The sequence below is a fragment of the Amblyomma maculatum genome, chromosome 2 (assembly GCF_055883805.1).
Source record: "Amblyomma maculatum isolate TAMU_Amacu chromosome 2, ASM5588380v1, whole genome shotgun sequence".
NCBI lineage: Eukaryota > Metazoa > Arthropoda > Arachnida > Ixodida > Ixodidae > Amblyomma > Amblyomma maculatum.
In genome coordinates this window covers 189,778,169-189,805,109 of record NC_139345.1, presented here as the reverse complement: position 1 = coordinate 189,805,109, position 26,941 = coordinate 189,778,169, and the positions used below count along the sequence as shown (strand labels likewise).

The 26,941-nt window shown below is 47.2% G+C and overlaps 1 protein-coding gene across 3 annotated transcripts in view; it reads left to right on the top strand.

The window, feature by feature from the left end:
* The window catches only part of LOC146200749 (uncharacterized), a 55,430-nt gene that overhangs the window by 2,639 nt on the left and 25,850 nt on the right, over positions 1–26,941 (top strand). The window contains exons 2-6 of one of the 3 annotated variants that reach the window (XM_084592971.1): positions 1,524–1,680; positions 8,390–8,538; positions 8,997–9,158; positions 20,598–20,728; positions 26,838–26,940. In XM_084592971.1, the coding sequence (XP_084449097.1) occupies positions 1,599–1,680; positions 8,390–8,538; positions 8,997–9,158; positions 20,598–20,728; positions 26,838–26,940 (627 nt within the window). In that variant the 5' untranslated portion in view covers positions 1,524–1,598. Of the gene's footprint in view, positions 1–1,510; positions 1,681–8,389; positions 8,539–8,996; positions 9,159–20,597; positions 20,729–26,837; position 26,941 lie in introns of all 3 variants that reach the window. The other 2 variants (XM_084592970.1, XM_084592972.1) reach the window with 2 other exon arrangements.

Here is a 26,941-nt window from a genome sequence, read left to right as displayed (position 1 = left end):
GAATTCCAGCCAACGATGACTAGAACGATGTCGTTGGCGTATGTGAAGGCTGACGAACTTCAGGTAAACCCTTTATATTGTAACGAGTCGAAATCAGACATTAGGGGGTAACACTATTACAGACTCGATGGACACTGTTGTTGTTCGCCTCTAATTTGATGGCACATATCCACACAGGGGGAACGGCCAAGAATGGGGGCAGAGATATTAGATTTTGAGATGGATAATTACATCGAAAAAAAAAATGATTGCTAGGTAATAGAGAAGGAAAGTAAAATATGAAAACCCAGAATAAAAAGGATAAATAATAACTGCTTCACCACTTAACTACACACTTAACGTCGTCTTTGTCAGTTCGACCAAAAGCTTCGTCTTTGAGTTGCTCGGTACGCCAGATAATACATAGTGAAAACGGTATGGAGCCTAGTAGTTCAGCTCTCTAGGTTGTAAATTACTATGTACGGTTTTGCAAGCAGACATGACTATGAGGCGTTACCTGCTGTTTGCGGTTGTTACGGCAACATCTAAGGTGTATGTTTTCTGCAATCCTTCTTGTTAATGGCATTTCAGTAATATTTGCTGTTCAATGGTGTCAGAGGCATTTTCATGTTTAAATTTTAAGTAATTCAGCTATTTTGTTCTCGTGAAGTGCTGTACTAGGTATCTGTATTGTGGCAAGTACCCCGGACGAAGTAGATTTACTAATTCTGAACCCATGCTGGGGAAGTGCTGAGATACTCTACTTGGTTATAACTGCACTGTCGTGGACGTGTCTTCTCAGAACAGCTTGTGTTAAGAATCGATACTGACCTAACATATCGATTGAGAACAATACCCTGCAGCATATACGTATAACCTGGTGATTGAGTTAATCAGAATATATTTCGTTATCCTTGTAATGAATATACAATGGAAGAGGGAAGGTCATGATATGTATATGCTATATATTTATTTGGTTAACGGAACTGATCAGTCTCTGCTGCCTTTTTTGTAATTGTTTGAACGTTTTTGGTGTCACAGTGTCCTCGACTGCAAAATTACTTACAACAAAGCTGACGAACTGTGTAGACTTAGTGACTGGAAATTGTTGCGCAGCTGCGGTCTAAGATAACGTATTCATTGAGCTCATTTGCTGTTTCGCAATAGAATTCATTTGTGAAGTTAAAACCTCATTGTAGGGTACGTGCACTTTTGATATGGACAAGAGTGGTTTGCACAAAGCTCATTAATCGCCCGGCACAGAAGAGGTAACAAGAAACGTTAAGAAATAAATGATCAGGAACACGTAACCATAGTGGCGTAAACTGAAACCGATGAAGCGAACACCAAATACAGTTCCAGGGGTGTGGAAAACAACGCGAGGTCTTTGCTCTTCTGCTATCTGCAATGCGTAAAGCTGCAAAATCCTAGCTGCTGCGGGATTTTTTCATTTTTTTTGATTAGCGCACCAGAAGTTATCGCGCCCACTCATCGATAGCGCGTGCTTTGTCGTCTCTTTCGTTTCACGCAGATATCACTTTCAGGCACGACGCACGTGCTCTGGAAGGAATACAACACGTTTTCGATCTCACGACTCCGCTGAGCAGTGTGTTCCCCAAATGGAGCCCCCGATGGCCTTCCCTCCTCTCAAGAGGCAACGGTTCGGGTCTACCGACATCGTAGTGCAGGAGATCTCTTTCGGTGAGTACGGAAAGATAAGGAAACAGAGCTGACGGGAATGACGAGGAAAGGATCGCAAGTACATCGCGTAGATGTCTTTCACTTGCCGCAAACACACAATGAATAGCTGAAGGAGTTAAGACAGGAATAATTAATGCGAAATCATTACTTTGCTATGTCCACAGATTTTGGTCCGCAGGCCGTCCGCAGAACGCGTCCGCAGAATCGTGTCCGCAGCAGTTGTGCGTAATTGAGAAGTGATCGAGGTTAATGAGTAGTGTTATTCGATAGAGGGTGCCGTAATGTTGTGTACGAAAAATAATTAGGGCAATAAGTTAATTAGGTAATTAATTAGAATAACTGGTTCACAGGAAAGAGGCGCAGTAACTGCCACATTTTTTCTGTGGACACCTGAACCGCGCCGTAAGGGAAGGGAGGAAGGTGGGAGTGAAAGCGGAAAGAGAGAAAGGGGTGCGTAGTGGATATGATGTAAAGAATGTGAAGTCACACAACCGGAAGTATAGCCGAAAAAAGGGCATAGGAAGGGATTGGCATGCAATTTGAAAGTAACAGACTAAAATGGGCAAACTAGAAGTGAATTAATGGGAGGTAGAGGACGTGACGTCACGCAACCGGAAGTAGAGCCGAAAAAGGGCATAGGATAGAAAGAAATTGGCGCGCAATTTGAAAGTATCAAAGACTAAAATGGGCAAAAAAGAAGTGAATTAAGCAACTAGAAGAAGCCAAACCAACAGCAGCATCCGTGCTTTCGCATTACTGCAATGCAGATTCTGCAGTGCTCTTTAGTTTTTCCTTGTTTTGCTGTCTGGAAATAATACAAACCAAGAACACACTCTTGTCCCGAATTACATGTTTCAAGGATTGCTTTCTCTGCCTTCTAGTCTTTGCACGTCTCGGTGGCTGGAACTACTCTTCTTTCAGGCAGCTCTTGCGTACTTGAAATGTGGTCTTCATACTTAACATTTAATTCTGTCTCCTTGCCATATTTTTCTTTCCGTCCGTGATCACTGTTCCCTCTTAACGGGCTAGCTGATCTAGATTTGCTCAACTTAGTATTGCCATGTATGCCTAGCGTCTATAAATATATAAATGTATGTCAACCTTTTTGCCCAGCAACTGTAAGTATTTCTTAGTGACAGAACAATATAAACATCACTGCCCCGTCTTAGTGGCGCAGTGGCTACGGCGCTCGACTACTGTTCCCAAGGGTGCGGGATCGAACCCCGGCCTCAGCGGCCGCTTTTCGATGGAGGCGAAAAGCAAGGCGCCCGTGTGCTGTGCGATGTCAGTGCACGTTAAACAACCCCAGGTGGTCGAAATTTCCGGAGTCCTCCACTACGGCGTCTTTCATAACCTACGTCGCTTTGGGACGTTAAACCCCACAAACCAAGCAATTAAAAACCTCACCACCGAAAGAAAACGACTTAGTTATTCATAAATTTTGCTGATAGGTCGACAGAAAGATGACGCCACAAGCACGTGACAAGCCCGATCGCTGATTGGTTGACGTGAAGTCATGAGACCAAATGCCACGGCCGAGTTGCACCTGCGCGCGCAAGTGGCATGTGACATGTCCTCCTGATGAGTGGCGCCATCAGACCGCTTCACATCGCCGAGTTTGCAGGTGCCTTGCTCGTCAAGTGACATGGCCTAGCGCTGCAGCAGGCAGTGGTTCAGTTCGTGGTCAGACAGGTCAGCATGTCAGGTTTGGAAGGCGCCAGAGTCGACGCCACGTGTGTCTCCAGCAGTAGCAAATTCCAGGAAGCGGAGAGAGAGAGAGAGAGAGAGAGAGCATCAGAGAAGTCATCATCATCATCATCAGTCTGACTATACCCACTGCAGGGCGAAGGCCTCTCCCATATTTCTCCACTTAACCTGGTTCTGTGCTAGCTGCATCCACTTGACCCCTGCGAACTTCTTAATCTCATCCGCCCACCTAACTTTCTGCCGCCCCCTGCTACGCTTTCCTTCATACATAAAAGTAGTATGGCACTAAAGAATGGGGTATTGGCTGCGCCATGTGCTCAGAATATGCAGCGAGCAACAATGACGTAAGAGGAGAAGCAGCTCGAACGGACTTCAGATTTTTATGCAATCCCATTCTCAAAACGCAGTGTAACGAAGGGACTTCTAACATGGCTAAAGACGCCAGCTAGCATAAATTCATTGGGTTCAACGCGTATCCTGGGCAAGCTTCGCGTTGTGTGCTCTGTAGGGGTACACACGAATCCCCTGTCCCATTATAACGACCGCGCGTAAACGCCGTTAAGGAGGGTGGTGAAAGGAGTGCCGTGCTCTTCCATGTACTAGGGCAGAATAAAGCTTGCTTGAGTACGCAACTCATGCTTGTCCTCTCTGGCCTGAACCCGCCGCAGTGGCGACTTCACGCACCTCGGGTTGGGGGTCCCAGCTCTGACTGCCAGGGCTGGCACGCTGGAGCTAGAAGGCGACTTCCGCGCTAGCCTCCTTTGGGACGTTCCTATTTCAAGAGTAACCCACATAGCGTCGAGGAGAAGCAGCAAGTTGTTTCTCAGGAAGCATTGAACATATTCAACCTCATTGGCTACTCTGTGGTTCCTCAAGGAGATTGAACTGCAACTCCGCATTGTCATGATAAAACCTCAATGCGTGTTGAGAAATTTGACCCTAGACTTGAAGGAATATGTTTTTACCTTTATCACAGAACAGACAGAGCATTTAGCTAGCAGCCTACATTATCGGACTGCCCTGTAGTTGCTGTTGAGAAAAACATTTCTGCGAATAAAATGATGATCCTGAATACTGAGATGTAATGAAAACGATATACAAAGTAGCTTAATATTGCGATGTTTTGAAATTGTGGCATATATGGATGAAACGTGTAATGTGCAGTACGCTGTATACACAAGTGCAAGTAACGCCCGAAGAACATCGTGCGCTTCGTTTCCATCTAGAAAGCCAACGCACAGCAAGAATGGGAGCACGCAATGGAACAGCCAGTGCTTCATGCTTTCATGTAGTCGTTGACGAAATGCTTCGCCTGGCACACTGGACAAGTTGTGGCTACTGCGCTGAGCAAGTACGAGGAAAGAAGCGAGTCGCGAGGAAATGTCGCGCTAAGAAATAAGGTGCGTTAGACTACGCAAGACCTTTTAAGGGGAGAATACACGGCCATGCATGGTGACACTTTCCTCCTGTTTGCTGTGCTGAAACTGGTTGCAGTTAAAGGAAGGTTAGGCAGTTTTAAGAATAGTTAAAGTAATGGTCATGCAAAAGCTGTACATTTCGGTTGAACAGCACGTTCAACACGCATTCACATACGGCCAGCCTCCCACCCCTTCTTCTGATGCTTCGGGAGCTCGTACCTTGTTCTGTATATCACGTTTTCTCTTCAGTTCTTCCTGTAGCTTGGCCACATGTTCAGGATTCATAGACTCCACTTGACAGCTTTGCTTGGCGATTTGGAATTCCGAGACTGGTACAGGTTTTAGGCGTCTTTATTTGACGATATGCAATTGAAGATACATACCTCGTTGCGTCAACAGAACGTCCGTTAGTGAGAGCGTGAACGTACAAGGAGCAGCAAGGAAGCGGTACCTGCCTCATGGATATCTTTCGTGGTTGCCGTCGCCCCAGCAGCTGGAATCATAATTGCTATGGCAACCAGACATTCAGGCATCACACAAACTTAAGGAGAGGGATGGCTGTTTAAGGGCTTTCGCAATAAAACAGCGACAAATACTGCTGCGATAACGAACATGGCATATGCCACTCCGCACCGTGTAGAGCGGCAGGCATATCAAACTCGATTACACGTCCGCTTCAATGAATGCGAAATGGATCCTGTGATACTATTATGCGCCACGCGTTTGCTGAGCGCATTTGTGCATGTGGGCGCTTGCGTGTATATGTGCGCCTACCTTATGCAGGAAAAGAAAGTCTGCTGCAAAGTGGCCCGCTTGCTTTCACTTCCGTGTTGCAGGATGATGAGCGAGTTTAAACGATACACATCCTGGCAGGTTGATAATGAGCCATCATGCAGCGAAGCCCAAGGTGGTCGCCGATGGAAGCATGCCGCAGATAAGCTTTGCGACAAACGCCAAGTTGCTACGCCACTCACAGTAAAATTCACTATACGGAGGTCCCTCAGATGCGGTGAGAAAAATGATAAGTGTTTCTAAGAAAAACTCAGGTAAAATGTTAAAAAAATGCAGATTATAACGGGACAAGTAAATGCGAAGGTACGCGTAACGTCGCACTTACATATGAATGAAATGAGGCATTCGAATAGAATTGGAATACGTCTCAGGGATGGAACAATTACGCGCATGAGCGAACTTTGAATTACTGAAAAAGGAAAGGAACGATGATAATAAAAACTAAAGAGGAGCCAGTGAAAGAGAAGGTTAAAGGGGGATACAGAAAGGCGGTCAGGTGAGATTGTACAGATTGCTAAAGGTATCCCTTATTGTCCAAAAGATAAACGGAATGTTTCCTGATGCACTCGCTACTGTCGTATTGGCTGATTTCGTGGGCTTACAAGACCTCATCTTTACCACGTCCTAAAATCTGAATACGACTCACAAAATGGAAGCAGCTTTTGCAACTCGTGCGGTGCTCGGGTGGATGTTCACCGCTTTTCATGTTAACAAACCAAAGATGCTTCCCCAGCTTTACGCTCAGGCATCCGCATCACTTGCCCTATGTAGACGCTGCCTCAGTGGAGCGAGAACTAATGCACAGCGCCTTTCTGCCTTTTACCCCAAAACTGGATTTTGAACCCTCTAGGGTTTTCAGCATGTATGTACAACCACGACAGCTGCTGCGTGCCGTCCACTCCCAAATGAAAAAATAAAAAATAAAAAAAGGATAACGACGCAATGGTGCCAAAATTACAGAGATATGTTTTGTAGTTTTATTTGGACATAAAGGTTTCATGTACATGAGTAATTGCTTTTAATTCTGATGTTCTTTGAAATGCCTTTGTGTAGTCCGTAGTTCTGCAGTACCAGAAACAGGCCATGAGTCTGCCGTCACAACAGGTTGATCGCCAAATGAGCTGAAATTGTGATGTGCCGACAAGAAATTTTTCTTATTTTTCTTTTTCTTTTTGTATTGGGCTAGGCCACGTTTTATTGCACTATACACAGATTCGCGCCTCCCTTAGTTTTATGGGTCATGGATTGGTTGCTGAAATTCGGCTTTGAAGCAAGGGCTGCTGCTCGCAGCTTGTTTACACAGCGACTAAGGTGCAGGCGCACCTTAACAATTCAATGGCATATTCACAGCGTAGTCTTCTTTCTTCTCTTCGTCAAGTACCATTGTACACATTCCTAAATTATATTCTCAAAGAAACTGTGTAAAATGCTCCTGCTAAGTTGCTCCTCCTAAGTTGTTAAAATTTTAGGTGAGTCACACAATATGCCGATATTGGAGAAATTAATTTTCAGCACGTGTAAAATCGTGAAGGAATAATCATACTTCGTTTTGCACAGCGGACTTGGAATCTTAACCACAACTGCTTTATAACGCAGAGACCGCTGATGACTTGACATTGAATGCCATTTTCAATCAAGGAAGCCCTAATACAAAAATCAAATCTCAAATTGCGTTCATTTTGTATAATTCCTCACAACTTTGTTCGATCCAAATGTTCAAAGAATTGAGGCGCACTAGCTTCGCCTTTAGGGGTATGAGGCAACGGCACTAATAACTCTTGCAGCCTTTCTTTGCGTATCCTTTCGCGTATTTACAGTTTGCTGCTCGTAACTAATCCTTTATTTATGCCTGTATTACCCACGTATACTAACATGCGGCGTAAGCTGCCATATCGTATGAAAGACCACCCGACGAAAATATAAAGCTCCCCTTTAATAAAGCCGTAAGAACTTGCTTGGGTGGCCTAGCGACAGCGTCTCTAACTCGGGAACCAAGGGTTCTGGAAGACTGCATGACGATCTCAACCCTCGTCCCCATCTCAAAGGGGGCGCCTTAGTTGCCAGCGCCATCCAAATCGATTATGTCATGTGGTCTTGTGACTTCGCACAACCTGTGCGGCCATGTCACCATTGACCATAGGGGTGGCTGTGAGTTTTCGCTCACAACGCAGACGCCGGCACTACCAAACCTGGATCTCCTATTGAAAAGTTCCTTTAACACCATTGTGTTAATATACTTTCATTAACACCCCAGCTACCACCACGTCATATCCACATACGGGTAGCACTGAAATCTTCCAGCAGGGTAAGATGAGATGCAGAGGAATTTCGCTGATACATATAATCGCTGATGCTAGTTGTACGACTAATTAATGAAAGAGCCGGCAGGGAGGTATAATACCCCGACTAATATGGACCTGTTTACTTATTCACCCTGGACAAGACTCTGACTATACGCACACAATACCGGCTGGGGCTAAAGGCACGAAGAAACTGATTAGAAGCGCAGGAAAAAATCACTACGGCACGTTTACCATAACACCTATATGCTCAAACTGCATTGACGCCTGGAAAGTTTAGTTAGGCATCCAGTGTACACCGTCGTGCAAACCAGGTTTAAATGATAGCAACGATGTGTGGGACATGCAAGCAAATAAAAGGCCATTCCTTGAGTTCCACATTGGACAAAAGTGATTTGTAGCACCATCGTACTCATCGACCAGCCAGTTCAGGCCGTTTTTGATAGGCAGTCACCGCCACATGTTGTGTTAGTTTGGTTCCGGTTCATGCAGGTGCGTCTGGTCTTGGTCATGTGCAAGAAGGGAGCATCGAAGAGGAAGAAGCAGTGAGAACAGTCCGCAGTGCTATTCGTTGGGGGGTGAACTACTTCGACACAGCTCCCTGGTATGGCCAAGGGAGGTCCGAGACGGTACTAGGCAAGGTAAACTGCAAAAATGTTTCCACCGATTGTTTTCTCGCTCATGTAATAGTTAGCCAAAAAAAAAAAAAAAAAACCTTTGTGGCATGGGATCTTGAGTCACGAGAGGAAGAGATAAAACGTCTTTGGCTTGACCACGTGGTGATATGGGGATACGTGGGAGATGTGGGCAACAAGCAGTGGCCACTGTGTTACTGTGTTTTTGACGCAGTGCTCCATTACCTTACCGCATGTGGATGTGAAGGTAGACGCGCTCCCTTGCATTAAATGGGTAGAGTGCTGCGCCATCTACCAATTATAATGCAATACGCTCCAATTTAGGGTGATTGAGGATTCCTTTTCGGAGATGTAAGCTTTCAGTATTTTTTGGTGAGCTCATTCCTGCGAACTTACATCCGAGCAAAACGTCTGCCAGACGTTTGCCCATGAATGTTTGAGCCATTATTCAAATACACTCACAGGCGCTGGACGGGGTACCCCGAGACTCGTTCCACGTGGCCAACAAGGTTGGCCGCTACGAGCTCGACTGCGAGCGCATGTTTGACTTCAGCGGTCGGCGGACGCTGGACAGCGTGGCCCAGAGCCTCGACAAGATGAGGCTCGCCTACTTCGACATCGTGCAGGTAAGTCAAACATTGCTTGTCAACGTGCAAGGAAAATAATTGCTATGACTCGTGCGTGCAATGCCGAATTTTCTCCTCATTCACGAGATTCATTGATAGGCCAAGAGTTATGTTACCTTATTTCCAAACGCGCTAGTGGATCTCCATTTCCTCTGCAGCGCGTCGGAATAGACGCTGAAGATTTAACGGGGTTATGGCACGCTCACGAAAAGGTCCGGCTGTGCAACACGCTCCTTAGTTCAGTCGAAAGTTTGTTTCAATTCGTTTTTGTTATTTAAGTTTTATAATTCGCACGGACGTATCCACACCTTGTTAAGGCGATGTAAAGGTCTAGTTTTAGTCCATAGTATTAGAAAGAAAAAAAAATCAAATCCGCCGTTGTTCATAAGGTGAAAAGTACAAATTTCTATATGTCATCATTTGTACAAACCAACACCTCCAGTCGGCCTCCGGGAAACATCTAACCATCAGCTAGGCGCATGAAGAGGTGTGTGGTTATGTGAAGACAGATATATGGAAGGGTCTACAAACACAACCATAAAAGATTGACATAAAAATTGCTGCCTCTTCCGTTATCGAGAGTAGACGTAAGCATGGAATGGTTACGGGTGTAGCGAATTGATCGTAGACGGTTAGTAGCCATGATATAATATGGGTCAAGTGCACAGCACACCACACCACGCGCTTTTCTTTTACCAGCAAGGCAGCGCGCTCAGTCGTTCTCGTCGGTTTTTCTTGCCGCGTAGAAGTCATCGCCTGCAATTTTGCGGCCTCTGTTACGGTTCGTGGACGCCTTTTCACTTTCGTGAGCAACCGCATAATTATGGCGTTGTCTCTGCCGTGGCGTATAACTCTCAAAGCGATCGCTTTCCAAAAGGCTCTTCATACCTATCCTTTAATCAGGCTTCATTGCTTGGCTTAACCAGCTCTGACGATGGAGGCAGTCAAAATGGTGAGCGGTGCATGAGCGGCCAAGAAAAGACGCTGGCCTGACAGGAACGTAGTATAGACCAACACCGTGTCTACAAACAAACGGGTGCTCGCGGCGGCGCAGCCGACTGGGGGTGAAAAATAGGGTTAGCGTCCATAGGAATACATGGAACCAAAATATTTCTAAGCAGTTTTTAATTTCAAGCGACACTATGATGTCCTTATTCGGTGCAGAGTAACCGTGAACATACTAGAACAGATCGTGAAAGTATGAAATTTCATGACCGAGGCGAAGTATTTTTAAAACACCGCGAAACGTAGGGGGGGGGGGGGGGCAAGTTGGGAGGGCGACCCATAAAAATACAAGTAAGCACAACTTACCGCAACATTTTTCTCGTTTCGCAGAGCACCAGAAGTGGTGGTTGGTCGTTAAACATTGGCCAGCGCTTTGAAGAAGTATGCTGCGTCATTGCGGAGGCGGTCTACTTATACAACTCTCCGAATAATCTATGTTGTGAATGCAGACACCCCCAAAATGCTCATGTAGCGAAACACGTAGTTTTGCTTACAGTCTGATATGCTGCCGCATGGAGTAAATTAGCTTGATAATACTGTCCCTTAAGTGATACATCCTAGACAGAATTACATTTAAAAGGCAGCCTTCAAACGCCGTACGACAATACGGACCCAACGCGAGTCGCGCATTGCAGCAGACGACAGCGCAGCTAGCGATACCACCGCGGCCGCCTCCAGCTTCGGAGCGTTTGCTAGCAACAGCGCCGGCGGTGCATCGCCGTCTGCAACAATGCGCGGTTAGTTTAGCGTGCTGTGAACTGTCCCGCAAGTCGTCAAACTTGCAGTACTTGCAAGGGAATGTAGTGTGTCATGATGTTATACAAGACGTTCACCAAAAAAAAAATGACAAGGGTTCAACATTGCTGAACCGAGTAAAGTGTTGCAGTAAGTTGTGTTTACATGTGTTTCTATGGGTCGCCCTCCCAACTCGCACCTGCATACGTTCCGCGGTATTTTAAAAATACTTCGCCAATGAGATTTCATATTATCGTGATCTGTTCTAGGATGTTCGTGGTTGCTCTGTAACGAATAACGAGACCATAGGTGCGCCGTGAAATTAGAAAATAGCTTCGAAATATTTCGGGTCCATGTATTCCTATGGGCGCTAAGCCTAGTTTTCACCCCCAACCGGCCCAGCCTGGCGACAGAAGCGCCACCGCATCGCGCTTACGTCACAGGTCGGGGTTGGTCTATAACTTGGGAACTTGATATTGCTTGGGAATATTGCCGCGAAACCTTCAAAACAGTATTTGTTGTTTTTCAACAGCATACAGGCTCATCACTGATTCTGGACCGCGTATCAGTTCCGTAATCTTTGTTTGTTAATGCTCGATGTCGCGAGTCACACCTTTATCAGTTTTGTTGTAGCGCAAGATGCACCGAGATCTGTCTCGAAGCTTCCGGCCACTCGGGTGTCTTTCCACAATGTTCCAGCCCGTGCTGGTAGCTGTTTGCGACTTTATCTAGATTGTTCTGTGCAGAGAAAAAGAGAAAACTTTATTTCAAAAAGAAAAAGAAAAGAAAAAGAAAAAAAAGGGGGGGGGGGCAGTGAGTGGAGTCTTCATTTCAAGACACCCAGTGGCCTGGGCTGCCGCTCTTGCCTGAGTTACCAGCCTACGCTGGGTCTCTGTGCAGCCTTTAAATTGAGCGTTGCCGAGTGTGACGGGCATTCTTTGTTCGACGATCGACGAGCGCATTTGTTTCTATTGTCGCCGCCGAGTTGCTTAGTTCTTTTGCGGGCGCAAGTCAGCCCAAATAAAGAGTTTCTTTAGTGCAGTCATCGACCCTTCATTTGTGTCGTCGACCTCGTCACCACTACGTGACATCTGGTGGAGGTGCTGCCCTTGATCCTTCAAGCGAAGACCTCAGCCTTATTCCTGTCGCCCTGGAAGACCAATCTACAGGTCACCGAGCCAGCCGCCGACTCCAAGGCCTACAACCCGAACACGGTCTGCTGCCTGACCCCATTCGATCTCGGAAGGCATCGACGCTGACAATGGCCCAGCCTACAGCACCGGTTGTTTTCGTCCAGCCCCGTGAGCCCCCGTGCTTCCATGGACGACCGGATGAAGATGCGGGAGACTGGATGGACCTTTTCCATCGTGTGGCAGAATTCATCGGCTGGAACGACGCCGCGAAACTTAGGCAAGTCTACTTTGTTCTTCAAGGACATGCCCGAGTTTGGTTCGAAAATCATGAGGCAACTATAAAGGATTGGGAGACTTTCAAGGAAGCGTTTCTGACTGCCTTTTCAAGCGTCGTCCGAAAGGAAACAGCCCAGGCCCTCCTTCAGTCAAGACTTCAGCTCCCTAACGAGCCTGTCCTGGCGTATGTTGAAGAGATGAAGCGCCTCTTTCGCCGCGCCGGCCCTAATATGACCGAAGGTGAGCGAGTCAAACTTTTATTGCGAGGCGTTAAAGAGTCGCTCTTAGCGGGTCTTGTGCGAAATCCGCCAAGAACTGTGGCGGAATTTGAAACAGAAGCGTTTACTATCGAGAAGACGTTGGCCACCCGGATGCGCCACTACGAGCGACCACTTCAGCCGGACTGCTCAACCCACTACCCCAACGCACCTACAAGCGGAGAGAACCTTGGGGACCTCATCCGGGAGATCGTGCGAGAGGAGCTCCGCCGAATGCTACCATCATCGCAACAACCCCAGGTGGCGACGCTCGCGGACGTTGTCCGTGAAGGAGTTCAGCAGGCGCTGGGCGTTCCTCAAGCGACGACTCCGACGGCTCCAGAGCATGAATCAGCAGCGATGGACTATGCAGCTGCATTATGTCGTCCTGCACCCCGACGCAACCTCCCAAGCCCTCGTCGCTACCACCCTGCTTCCGAAGGCCGTCCCTTGGTCCCCGCCCGCCAAGCCTACCAACAGCCCCCAAGCCCCAGACAGTGCGACGCCTGGAGGACAACAAACAACCGGCCATTATGCTTCTACTGCGGTGAGGCCGGCCACATTCTGCGCCACTGCCCGTACCGACGAATCGGTCTCCGCGGATTCGCAGTCGACGCTCCACGACCACGCCCAGGTGAACGACCACGAGAAATTGACACCTATCTGCGTAGCGGTGAGATTGCGCCACCAAGCCGTCGGTTCAGATCTCCATCGCCGTACAGGGCCCGCTTTGCGTCGCCAGGCCGTACCTATGACGAGAGTATGCGCGGAAGGTCCCCAAGCCCGCGCAGGGGAAACTAAACAGAGCAAGCTTTGGAGGTGCGGTTGCTCAACGGCGAAAAGACGAAGATCCTCCGCCGCCTACGACCACTAACGACGACGCAACCATTTCATCGCCGCTCCACACGACGACATCGACGACAACACGACCAGAGTGCAAGCCTACCAGTGACTGACAGGTGCCCTCACTGTGACACTCCACCTGACGTCTGCGATGTGCGCTACTTGTTGTGGACGTGTCCATCAACAACGCACATCAGGCAACGGATAATCATGAAGGTGGGCCTGCGGTGGAATCGCGATAGTGATTATGAGAAATGGACAATGGACAATCGCTATACTGCCAACCTTCTCGAATTCATAATCACAACTGGACTGCACTCCTTCTTTTAACTTTCTATCTCCTGCATCCCATTCCCCCTTTCTCAACTTATGCCTTGTGGCAAACTCGTCGAAAAAAAAAAAGTAACAACGGTATGCCCCGGCCATGACCTGAAGAAACGACGGAGCCGAGATCGGACACCAAGGCCCCCGTGCGATGCGAGGACACGAACAAGTGACCTTGAAGTTGATATCGACGGTCGCAAAGTCACTGCCTTAGTAGACAGCGGAGCTGACTATTCGGTCATTAGTGGACTGTTGGCCTCTCAGCCCAGGAAAGTTACCAACGCTTGTGATGGAACGTCAGCATCACAACGGTGACGCGCACGCCCAGAAATTGTACATGTTGTACGAATGAAGCCATATTACGCGCGTTAAAGCATCTGTGGTATTTAAACTTTGCAGTGTTTATGTTTAAGTTTCTTTGTTTTGGAACATCGAGGCGATGTTTTTTTAAGGGGGGAGTAATGCCGCGATACCTTCAAAACAGTATTTGTTGCTTTTCAACAGCCGCCGGCATACAGGCTCATCACTGATTCTGGACCGCGTATCAGTTCCGTAATCTTTGTTTGTTAATGCTCGATGTCGCGAGTCACACCTTTATCAGTTTTGTTGTAGCGCAAGATGCACCGAGATCTGTCTCGAAGGTTCCGGCCACTCGGGTGTCTTTCCACAATGTTCCAGCCCGTGCTGGTAGCTGTTTGCGACGTTATCTAGATTGTTCTGTGCAGCCTTTAAATTGAGCGTTGCCGAGTGTGACGGGCATTCTTTGTTCGACGATCGGCGAGCGTGTTTGTTTCTATCGCCGCCGCCGAGTTGCTTAGTTCTTTTGCGGGCGCAAGTCAGCCCAAATAAAGAGTTTCTTTAGTGCAATCATCGACCCTTCATTTGTGTCGTCGACCTCGTCACCACTACGTGACAATATAAATCAGACCCCTGCGACATGGTTTTGTATGCCGGAGACTCTTCTGACCCTTTGTGTCTAGCAGTAAATATAGGAACTTCGAGTCTAGCAACGCGCACGATGCACGCAGGTCGGCGGTCTAGTTGTGTATAAGCAGCGCGTTCGAGCGCTCCCCGAAGCGCTCCCCACCATCTTCTAAAGCGGGAAACACCGAGAGCTGACGACGGAACGCACTGACAGACCAGATTTCAATAAATGCCTGGACGATCTTCGAATACTGCTGCGTCTACCAGCCGGCGTCTGGCGGCGTTTTGCGCGCGAGTGTGTGGCCCCGCGGCACCATACTTTCTAGGGGCGCGGAAGCATGAGAGAGCTAAATTGTCTAGTGGACAGAGCTAAATTGTCTAGTGAAATCTCACTCGATGCCCAAGTGTTGGCTCTCGGTTTTATTTCGACGTGCCCTCAAGCTCGCATTCGACGGGAGCTAAAAGCAATTAAAGCTTAAAACTCGTTGTAAAGACACCAACAGCTTTTATGTTATCGCATTGCCAACGCACAATGTAGAGGCGTCACTGTGAATTTTTCACACCTAACTGTAAGATGTGATAGTCACTGTATAATTTTGCTGTCTTTTTGTTCAATAAATAAACACAAAGAGTGCAATGACAAAGAAGTCAGCGTCGCAGTAGCAAGATGTACGGCATAATGCCACACCTAGAAAGTAGGCTCGTTTTTGAAGCGAAAGTAGCCGTGCGTGCTAAGGAACTTTAAGGTTGCTAAGCAACTCGGGGGATGAACTGAAAAGAATGATTGATGACCTGGACAGGAATAGCAGAATGGTAGGCCTAAAGATTAATATACAGAAGACTAAGGCAATGCTGAACAGCCTGGGAAAGGAACATCAGTTTAATGTAGGTATAGCGAAGCGCTGGAAGCGGCAAGCGAATATGTCTACTTAGAACATGTAGTAACCGCAGATCCGGATCACGAAAGGGATTGATTGATTGAAAACTTTATTGAGTGCAGGGGAATTCTCGGAGCTGTGGGTGGTTCGCCTATTCCGGCAGCCCAGTGGCCTGCGCCGCAGCGTGGGCCCTGCGAGCCAGTCCTTGTTGGTCGAGGTCCTCGCTGTGTAGACTGGCCCACTGCTGCAAACTGGGAATAGGAAGTAACTAGAAGAATAAGATTGGGATGGAGCGCATTTGGAAGGTACTCAAACATTACGACTAGCACCTTACCGGTATCACTCAAGAGGAAAGGGTTTAACAGTTGCATCCTACCGGTACTGACCTATGGGGCTGAAACATGGAGGTTAACGAAAAGGGTTTTACTTAAGCTGAGAAGAAGGCAGAGGCCATGGAAGGGAAAATGGTAGATGTAACGTTAAGAGATAGGAAGCGTACAGAGTGGGTCAGAGAAATAACTCAAGTTACTGATATTCTAGTCGAAATTAAGAAGAAATGGACATGGGCAGTGCATGTAGTTCGAATAGAGGATAATCGATGGTCTCTAAGAGTAACCAATTGGATTTCAAGGGAAGGCAAGCATAGCAGGAGCTTGAGAAAATTAGGTGGGCGGATGAGATTAAGAAATGCGCAGGGGTCAAGTGGATGCAGCTAGCATAGGACCAAGGGTTGCGTATTACCAAACCATATCCCGTAGGAGCACTCGAGCAGACGATGACGACGCTCTGGCGCGTGATTCCTCTGAGCACCACCACCTGGCGACATATGGTGGATATATTGTCTAAACGAATAAGAATGCATTTAAAAGCCACCGTTCTCGTCGGATTAACACCGCCAATCTCTGCACTCATGCCACTTAAACATCTGTTCGACTCGTGTATTGTAATTTTTTCCTGATTATATTATATTTTTTTGGAATTGCCTTCACAGTAATTATATCCTGCCTTCAGTGAGTGTATGTTACCTTTAGGTTGCGTTCACAGGTATGACAACACTTACACTAAACAGTTACCTTCTCCATAATCATTTCCTGCCTCAGGGAGTGCATGTTACCTTTAGGTTGAGTTCAGATAAACCCTTCAGCAATAATCGCCGTTTACAGTGAGTGTATGTTACCTTTAGGTTGCATTCAGAGATACTTTTCAGCAACAATGTCCGTTTAACTCGCTGAGAGCGTCGTCTGCTGCAGTGCGCCTACGGGATTATGGTTTGGCAATACGCGGCCGGGTTACTCGGAGAAAAATAGGAGCGGTCTTTCCCTGCAGTGTGTATAGTCCGGCTAATGATGATGAGCCGTGCGTGGCACAAGCAGCTACTGTGCATGCGTCGTGACCATGGCAGTCAATTTCGCCGTTACACAAGTGTTCCGCCGCTGCCCTGATTTATTTATAAAAAGGGAACGGCGCGGTAACTGCCTCAGTTGATTTCTGTGGACACCGCAACCGCGCCGTAAGGGAAGGGAGGAAGATGGGAGTGAACGTGGATAGAGAGAAAGAGGAGCCGTAGTGGAGGGCTACGGAGTAATTTCGACCACCTGGGGATCTTTAACGTGCGCTGACATCGCACAGCACACGACGCCTCTTCGTTTCGCCCTAGCCTCTATAGCTGCGCTACAGACTTTCATGCCCTGCGCATGCGATACCGGAAAACGCTTTCCTGCTCCACTTAGATCTACACGGCATCACGCGCATGCGCGGTGCAGAAACTACCCTTCTCCTCTCCGCGCCGGCGCACGGATCTGCTGCGGTGCCACAACCCTTCTCCTCCTCTCTGTAGCGCAGCTATAGAGGCTAGGGCAGCGGAGAAGAAGGGTTGTGGCACCGCAGCAGATCCGTGCGCCGGCGCGGAGAGGAGAAGGGTAGTTTCTGCACCGCGCATGCGCGTGATGCCGTGTAGATCTAAGTGGAGCAGGAAAGCGTTTTCCGGTATCGCATGCGCAGGGCATGAAAGTGGGTTCTGCCTAGTACGCCGGGGAGAGAGAGAAAAAAAAAAGCTTTATTCGTCAGCGATTTAGGTTGTTTTTGCCTTGGGCTGCATTTAGCTGCTCCACGTGGCCGGCAGTCTAAGTCTGTCAGCCACCTCTTGCGCTCTTGCCGAGCCCCGGGACTGGACATCTGGGTCCCGGCTGGCGAGAACAGCTTCCCAGTTTTCCAGCGAGGGAGATGGTACTAGATCTACCGGAGGCGGATCCTCCGCGCAGCCCCAGATTATATGGTCTAAGGTGGCAGGCTCGCCGTACAGTTGGCAGTACGGATTTACTACGCTGGGAAAGATTTTTGCATAAGTCCAGGGGTTTGGCTGCGCCGCGTTTGCAGCCGCCCCCACGTGGTAGCCTCTTCTCGGCTGAGCGAAGCGTGCGGACGAGGCAGGCTCGCCCTGAGCTCCTTGTAATAAGTGGTAATGGCCTGGTACGTATCCAGTGACTCACCCCGTCAGGCACCCGCGTCCGAGATCCCTTCACCAACTCGGCTGACAAAACCTCGAGCATATTGGTGAGCGGCCTCGTTCTCCGGGACGCCCGAGTGAGCAGGGACCCATACGAGATCCACTACGTTCCTATCTTTTGGCAACGAGCGAAGAATTTTAAATGCAGTGGCGGAGATACGACCCCTGGCGAAGTTGCGAAGGGCCGTTTTGGAATCACTGAGAATGGTGCTGGTTCCGTTTTGAACATTTCCTAGGTCTATTGCGGCCCCTTCTGCCTCTTCTACTCGGCCCGTGACCGCCGTAGCTGTTTACCTTGCGGGAAATGCTCACCGCACTCACAGCGAAAGCCTCCTTTCCTGTATTGTTGTATTTTGTTCTTGTATCAAGGTACAGATGAGCCATGTGTGAAAGGACTGGAAGATATATATAGTGGCTGCACAGCAGCCATAGTTCTGCATAAAGAAAGTACTAAATTGATGTAGAGAAATGAGTTAAACAAGGAGACACGATCTCATCAGCACTATTCACAGCTTGCTTAGAGGAAGCATTTAGAGACTTGGAATGGGATCAGTTAGGGACAAGGATTCATGGAGAGTACCTCAGTAATCTTCGGTTCACTGATGACATTCCCTTGCTAAGTAACTCAGGATATGAATTGTAAAGAACGGTTGATTACCTCAACAGATAAAACAGGAAGATAGGCCTAAAATTAATCTGCAGAAGACTAAGTTAATATTCAACAGCTTCGCGAAGGAACAGTAGTTTGCAATATGTAGCGAAGCACTAGAAGTGTAGGTGAATATGTCTACTTAGAACAGGTAGTAACTGCAACTCCAGACCAAGAAAGAGAAATAACTAGGAGAATAAGACTGAGATGGAGTGCATTTGTCAAATAATCGCAGATTATGACTAACCAGTATCGCTCAAGAGAAAAGCATATATCATTTGCATCTTACCGGTACTAACATATGAGGCTGAAACGTTTTGAGTTACGAAAAGGGCTCTACCTAAGGGGAGGACAATGCAGAGAGCTATAGAACGAAAAATGGTGGGTGTAACGTTAGGAGATAAGAAGCGTGCATAGTGGTTCAGATAAATAACCCGAGTTAATGATGTTCCAATGGAAACCAAGAAGACATGGGCATGGGTAAGGCATGTACTTTGAAGAGAGGATAACTGATGATTCCTAAGGGTAACAAATTGGATACCAAGGGAAGGAAAGCGTAGCAGGGGCGGTAGAAAGTTAGGTGGGTGGATGAGTTTGAGAAGTTTGCAGGAGTCATGTGAATGCAGCTAACACAGGACCAGGTTAATTGGAGAAGTATGGGACAGACATTCGCCCTGCGAGGGATATAGTCTGGCTACGGCTGCTGCTGATGCGAGTTTACGATCTTGCCTAGCCGAATTACATTCTAAAGCAGGTAGATTTAACGCATTGTAATATGGATAAAAATTTTGACTCGAGATTTTCTGAAGTACTTTACCGGAGACTGCTATTGAGCAAACCACTCATGAATATTTCAAGCAAACAACAATTAGAGTTTGGGTACTCTGACAAAGAAGCATGCTTTGACGTGCCAACGCATTTTGTTACCTTGAGGCATATATATTTGCTATTTCAAACCGGAACCATAGGCCACATGTTATGTTCATTGTCGGTAAAGCTAACGAGAAGTCAGGCTACGCCAGGGGAATACTAAACTGTGCCTCAAGTGATACAGAACTGTGTACAAAACATTCGTGCTCCCTTTGCTGGAATATGCATGTGAGGCGTGAAGCCCAAGATGCGAACTGTTGGCGCTCGAGCTGGAAGGAGTGCAGAGACGGGCATATTTTTCCACTTCGGGATGAAAGATTCGGTGGCCTCATTGTACAGGTTTGGCTCCCTGTACGATGGAGCCAAAGTGCATTTCTTCTGTGTTCGACGGGAGCATAAAAGGCTGTCTTTTCCATAGCGTTATAAGTGTGTGTGACGTTTAATATTGACAAAGGTCGTTATATCGCTAAATGCATCGTGTAAAACGGGAGAAAAAAAAAGAAGCACTCGGTATGTCAAAGAAATCGGTGCTGTTAAAAACGTACGGCTTTGAATATTCTTTTTTTTTCTTCATTGACTGTACATGAATGGAATCGACAACGTGTCAAAAGGGTGTCTGTAGCGTTTCATCGCGGCTTTATGGTACTTCGTGTTGCACCTAACTATATATTTTAGTTGCGAGTTTGTGTCCCATCACTTCGTATTTCGTCACTGTGCATGAATTCCTTTCCCTACTACCAGAACCAGTAGTATATATAATGTTTGAATAAGATAACAAATAAATAAATAAATGACAAGGTGCAAATTATATGATTTGAATATTCAATGGTGGCCGTCAACGGCGCAATTAAGGCATTAAAGCGAAAGCTAAAAGCTGAACTGAAGTTTTGAATACTGCCTATCGACATATGTAGTACATTCCTGACTTGGATCTACTGTAGTTGATCTATCAGGCCGGGATGCCGGCTGCATTTTACTTAGTGCTCATTTTGCTGGAAAATGTGCAAATTTATACTTTCTTTATTTTGACCATCTGTAGGTTCACGACGTAGAGTTTGCTCCGAGTTTGGAAGTGATTCTAAAAGAGACGCTGCCAGCCCTAGAGAGTCTTCGACAGGCCGGAAAAATACGGTACATTGGCGTCACCGGGTATCCGCTGCATACACTAAGGTAAGGGCGATTGTACTACCTTTCTGAACGTTAGTCTATAAAGTGTGTGAACGGATAACAACCTTAGAAAAGCGGCACTAACACAACTGCTAACTCCGCCTTCTTTCTGATTGCGCTTATTGCGTTAATGTTTGTGCGAAGAATCTGGTGCGCTGACGGAATATAGTCATAGCGATGGGGAATGGCGCATCACCCTCCATCAGCTTTCGCGTCATCAAGGAAATGTGTACTAATGCAATCGTCATCATAATTACTACGCCTACTACAGGAGGCCTCGCCCATATCCCTTCAAGTAATCCAGTCTTGTGCCATCGGCGATGGTCTTATCCCCACAAACTTACGAATTTCATCCGCTCACCTGACTCTCTGATGTTGCCTGATATATCTTCAACTTCGTCACATCAACTCGTTCGTCTTAATTAAGGGACCACAAATTATTTTGTTCCCACATAAAATGGGCTTCTCGTGCACATTTCTTCATTTTAATCTTCGCAGAATTAACTCCCATTTGTACCTTGATTCATTCTGCTATTCTCCTCTGTCCTAATACACCCATCGTTTTCTCGCTGCGTTGTTCTCAATTTAAATTGAAGATCCAGGTTAGGCCTGTAATACACAACAGCTTATAAATATTTCGTTTGATGTATACTGGTAAGCTACCATCCATCACATCTGAGCACCTCCCAAATGCGCTCTACTTCCTTCTTATTCTCGTAATTATTCCAGTTTCCTGGCCCGGATCTGCCGTGCATGCGTGCCCGAAGTAGATGTGCTCCCGCACACTATCGCGTATACTGTGCGAAGTCATTGCACGTTGATGAACCCCAGGCGACCGAAATTCTCCGGAAGGCAGCCGCGTCTCTCATAGCCTGGGACGGTAATGGGAATAAACCGTAGAGCACCTTCCTTCCGCTTAGACTGCTGTTCCTTTTCGGGGTTGCCAAATGCTGCCTAAGATATCTGCACATTGATTTTTATACCCACCATTTTGCACTCCCTCTCTATTTTCTGGATCATATTTTGCAGTTCGTTCTTTCAGTTACTTAGCAAAGCAATGTCATATCAAAGGCGGATTCTCTATTGGCTTTGTCGCTCACTCGTCCCAATCTAGTTCTCCCAGTACACCCTGAAAAGCTAGGTGAATTGTACTGGAGAGTTCGTGTTTTTTTTTTTCTAACAGTCTTCCTGATTTGTGTTTTACAAATTCACCCGTAAATAGGCTAAGGGGGGCTTTTCAACCGCCATAGATATCATCCAGTACCTTACATCTACATCTTTTACACCCTGCTTAAGTGCACAATATCTTCATTACTGCTGAGGTTTTGGCTGGGGGAAGCGTTTTATCGTAATCTGCGAAGGCTATATTGATATGTTGGTTATATTTTGCGCATTATTGGGTAACCTGACTGGTGCTCTGAATATGGTACATTATTAAATAGTCATTCTGAAAGTCAGCTTAGCCCTTTGGTTGAATTCAGTCTAAGCTTCATCGGATTCAATTAATAGCGAAAAAGTTTGCTAAGCACCCTGTGAAGGATGCACATTAAGGTGATCGTATGGTTATAGAAGGGTACAAATGCAAATAATAAACCTCTCCTCCTTTTTCAAAGACGTCCTTCGGGAAGTAATTTAGGCTACGTCACCTGAAATTCAAACGAGGATGCCCCTCGCCCGAAATCGTGATGGCTGGTGGACACATCTGGGAGACACTTCAAGGGCCCCTATAACGGTACTTGAGCGATTATTTAATTCAGGAAATCCATGCAGGTGGTTTTTATGAGCATCCGAGTCAAAATTGAAAGCCTTGCGGGGAGCCTATAATTTACGCATAACTTTTAAAACGTGCTCTAGGCTACCGCTTGCAGCTGATTAAGGTGACACATCTGCGCACAGGTCTTGCGATGACGTCATCGGGATTTACAGGGTGCGCCTATTCACTGGATGCTCCCAAGTAACGCGGGCGGAACAGGACACGGTGGGAAGTCCTTGCAACTTGCTCGCTTCATTCTTTGTTGCGCACCGGCTTGCGCTGAGATGAGAGGGGAGAGGAGGAGCACCATCATTATTGCTAATGAATCTAGCTTCAAAAAATTTGTGTTGAGGAGAGGACTGATGGGATGCGTATTAGTCGCGCGTGTTTTCTGATTTTCTCTCTCCGACTCCGTTTTTTGATAAAGTGCTTAAGTCTGCTCCTACAACATCTTTCGTATTCGAGTGGTATACTGCTCAAAAAGAACCACTCAGCTTGTCGTTCCGGTTTCTCTTCGTGGCGCCGTCTTACATGCCATGCATGACGCCATCACCTCAGACCATGTCGGTTTTGCTCACACTCTCTTGAGAGTCCGACAACGTTTTTATTAGCCAAGGTTGCGCACGACAGCAAAGCGCTACGTAGCAAATCGTGTCCCTTGCCAACGCCTGAAGCTAAGCGCTACGCCACCGGCTGGCCTTCTTCACCCAGTCAAGCCTCCTGCATCGCATTTTGAGAAAATTGGAATTGATTTGATTGACCCTTTCCCGAAATCGCTGGAGTATTGCGACTGTTCACTATATGACCCGATATGTGGAGAAGTCTGCGCTCGTTTCTGCCAGAGCAGCCGACGTGCCGAACGATTTGCTATGCCAAATCGCCCTTCGCCACTGTGCGCCCTGAGTAAACATGCAGTGACCGCGGTCGACAGTTCACTGCATATATTGTGGAAGAGCTTTTCCTATTCTGTGGCTCCGAATACCGTCATTCTACTCCCTACCACACTCAGGCAAATGACCTTACCGAGTGCCCCGCCGGCTTCTCATATAAATGATGCCGACGCCTATAACACAGCTAGGCCATGAAGTGACCAGATATTGCCCCTTTTTCCTTCTCTACGCACGCCTACCATCGATCTTCGTTTGCACAATTCTTCAGTTCTCTTTGGACGATGATGCGTCCTTGTCACGTCTCTGTCTAGCTGAAGAAGGACGCCATCTTGCTCTTTTGCAAACCATCACCTTCCAGGACCGTGCAAAGATCCGCTATGATTCAATGGATGCTTCAGTCATGAATCTGGAGATTTGGTTTGGCTTTGGATGCAATTGCAGCACCCCGGACTGTATCAAAAGTTCTTGTTGCAATACGCCGGACCCTTTGTTGTTTCAGTCGATGGATGTAACCTATGTTATTTTTAAAGTAACATCGACGGATCGCTGCTCACGGAAGAAGCAGCTGGCCTACGTGGCACGATTGAAACGCAATTGCTATCCTAGATCTTGCTGACTCACTCGAGGACGAGCTTCATCTGCTCCGGGGACAACTGTTACGCCAATTACGCTGCGCCCCACGGCTTCGCGCTTGTGGAAAAGAAGAACGAGGTGGAAGCTCGAGGACAGGGACTTGACAAGCCTGACCCTGACTCTTCCGGGTATTCATGCATTCCTCGCCTATTCTGTAAATAATAAACCCACTCCCGTAACATTAGTAAATAACTTTTCATGGGTCCTTTAAGCTACGTGTTTAAAAGTAGGATTCGGTAGCACTAGATCACATAGAGACACTCTGCTTTTTTTTTTTCGAGGATGCCCAATTTATACTTCTCGTGCGTAATTTGTCGAAGCTGCGACTTGCATCAGATCACGAGGATTTTCCGATGGCCGCCGAATTCTGGCGGTACTATACCACGTCGAAAAGGATATCAAGCAGTTGATTTCGGTATATTTTGATCAGACCGCCGATAAGAATGTCGCCGAGTTTCCTATGACGGTACAAAACAGCTGCGATAGAGTAAAACAAAAAAATACACCCAAGGACGATAACGGTCGATCGCCCCACGTCGGCCGTCATTGCTTTGTAAAGTGTGCACCTCCGGGCGTCCTAGACACTTACATGGACGCAGAGCTATTGCGGAGGTCCGCCCGATGTGCCGAGTGCTCAGTGACCTAAGACATTTGCGGGTGGGCCTCACGCAAACTACTGTATATTGTTTTATAGTGTATATATTCCTTTTTATTTTTACCCTCCCTATCGCTCACCTCTTTGATTTCCTCTACCCCTTCCTCGCTATCTCCGCCGTCCCAGTTCAGGTTCTTCAGATACGAGATAGCAGATAGTGTGGCTGGCAAGCATCTTTTTCTTTCTTTTGTATGTAAATAAAATAACCACTACCACCTCGTCATTAAGATAGCTAGAGAACAGTGAGTGTTATTTTAAACAGTCGTTGCGTGCGTTTTCAACACCACCAATCGTTTCCCTTTATCAAAGGCAGGACGCCAGAATAGCTAAGAATTGAGTGTCATTGACGTGCGTTATTCGATGACAACGATGACCACCAGCCTGAATATGCCCACTACAGAGCAAAGGCTTCTCTCACACCCCTTCAGTCAACCTTGCACTGTGCAAACTGTTCCACCCTCATCCTGCAGAGGCTTGCTGGTTTTAATGGCACATTTAACTTTCTACCACCTCTTGCTATGCTTTCCTTGCCTTCTAACCCACTTTGTTACCATGAGCGACAATAGGTTATCCTCTCCAAGCACTGCATTCCCAGCCCATGGTAGTTTTTCTTTATTTCGACTAGGGTATCATTAACGCGACGTATTTCTCTGACCCACTCTGCACGTTTGCGCTCCATAGCGTTGTCCTCCTTTGATGAGTGCCGGCATGATTCAGCCGTTATCAGCTTTCCCCTTGAAGAATAGTAATAAAGTGGTGTTTATGATATGGAAGTACGAGCGCTCCACCACATTTGTTTGTTACTTCACCGTCGTTGTGCCGATCTGCAGCCGCTACCTTCTCTGCGCAGGTGTGATCGCTTGCCATTTATAGCCCCCCCCCCCCCCCCCCCCCTCTCCTACACATCGTGAACTGTTGTTTCCTTCTGAGATTGTTAAATAATGCTTTAGTCTTGTGGATAATAATTTTAGACTCATTGTTTTGCTTTGTCCTTCTAGTTCGTTTATGACACTGGAATATGTCGTCTTAGTTACATAACATGGCAGTCATAACTAATCGCAGATTGCTGAGGGGCCTAAACTCCTTTCGCGATTGAGATTTTATTCTCAGAAATGCTGCGCGCTGCTTAGTTGTACACGGACAAAGAAACTGGACAAACGCTGATGTTAAGCGCAGCGTTTGTCCAGTTTCTTTGTCCGTGTACAACTAAGCAGCGCAGCATTCGTGAGAAGATGTTCCAACTAGCCCAGTCTCAAGCACTTCTTAATGAGATTTTATTCCATCCCGTATTGATGATGCTGATGCTGATGCGGTCATTCCCCTTTGTATCGGGGGATCACAAAGTTCTGGATCAGGCCAGGAGAAACGGGTAGAAAAATTGAGGAGTGAAGGAAAATTCTATGCTAAATGTTCAGTCAAATAGTCCGAAGAAGTAAGAAAGAGAGAGAAAGAAGAAATTTAACAGGCTTCTCTGTTGCGCCACCAGTCCTCGAGGCGGCGCTTTGTCGTCTCCACTGCCCTCATGATTACCCTAGTCTCTTCGGGTAGTGACGTCGACTGTAAACCGAGTGCTGTCAAAAGCGCCTCCGTTGGTGTTGTCGCTGTTGTAGTGGGGGCGGGTCGCAGTTCTGGGCACTCGATCACTACATGTTGGACGGTCTCGTCGGCCGCGCCGCACCTGGGGCACCGAGTATCCAAGCCCTCGGTGTATTTGGCTCGTATTGTCCTTGTGCTCTATTTACTGATGTTTATGTCGATCCCGCCTTTTGCCATCAACATGTTTGGACAGAGAGGACTAGGCATAGTTGCTTATTTTGGAAATAGCGCACACGAACGAAGGCGAAAACGAGTGTACACCCGGCCGCTGCTTATTACCTTATATTACCTGCAAGGTAGTGAGGACATGTTTTCTTCTCTAGAAATCGTTGGCGGACCTCCTGATATGATCATATATTACCAATGCGATCTGCCTACATTGCGAAAGAGGCGCTGTATGCAGTTTAAACCTGCTTGAATTCAACGTGCCCCTGTGTGTGTGCGCGCCACAATGTGGTTGAGCACTAGCTGGCTAGCGTGCACTTCTGCCTGCGACCTATGGCTATTTGTTCCCTGAAGTGGCGACCAGCGAAGCATTGGTCTTTGTTCTAACAACGGTCGTTTTCTTCTTCCCCGGATGGCCAGAGAGGTGATCGAGAGGAGCCACGTGAAAGTGGACACGGTGCTGAGTTACTGCCGCGGGACGCTGTTCGACAACTCGCTATCCGTGTATATGCCTTTCTTTCAGG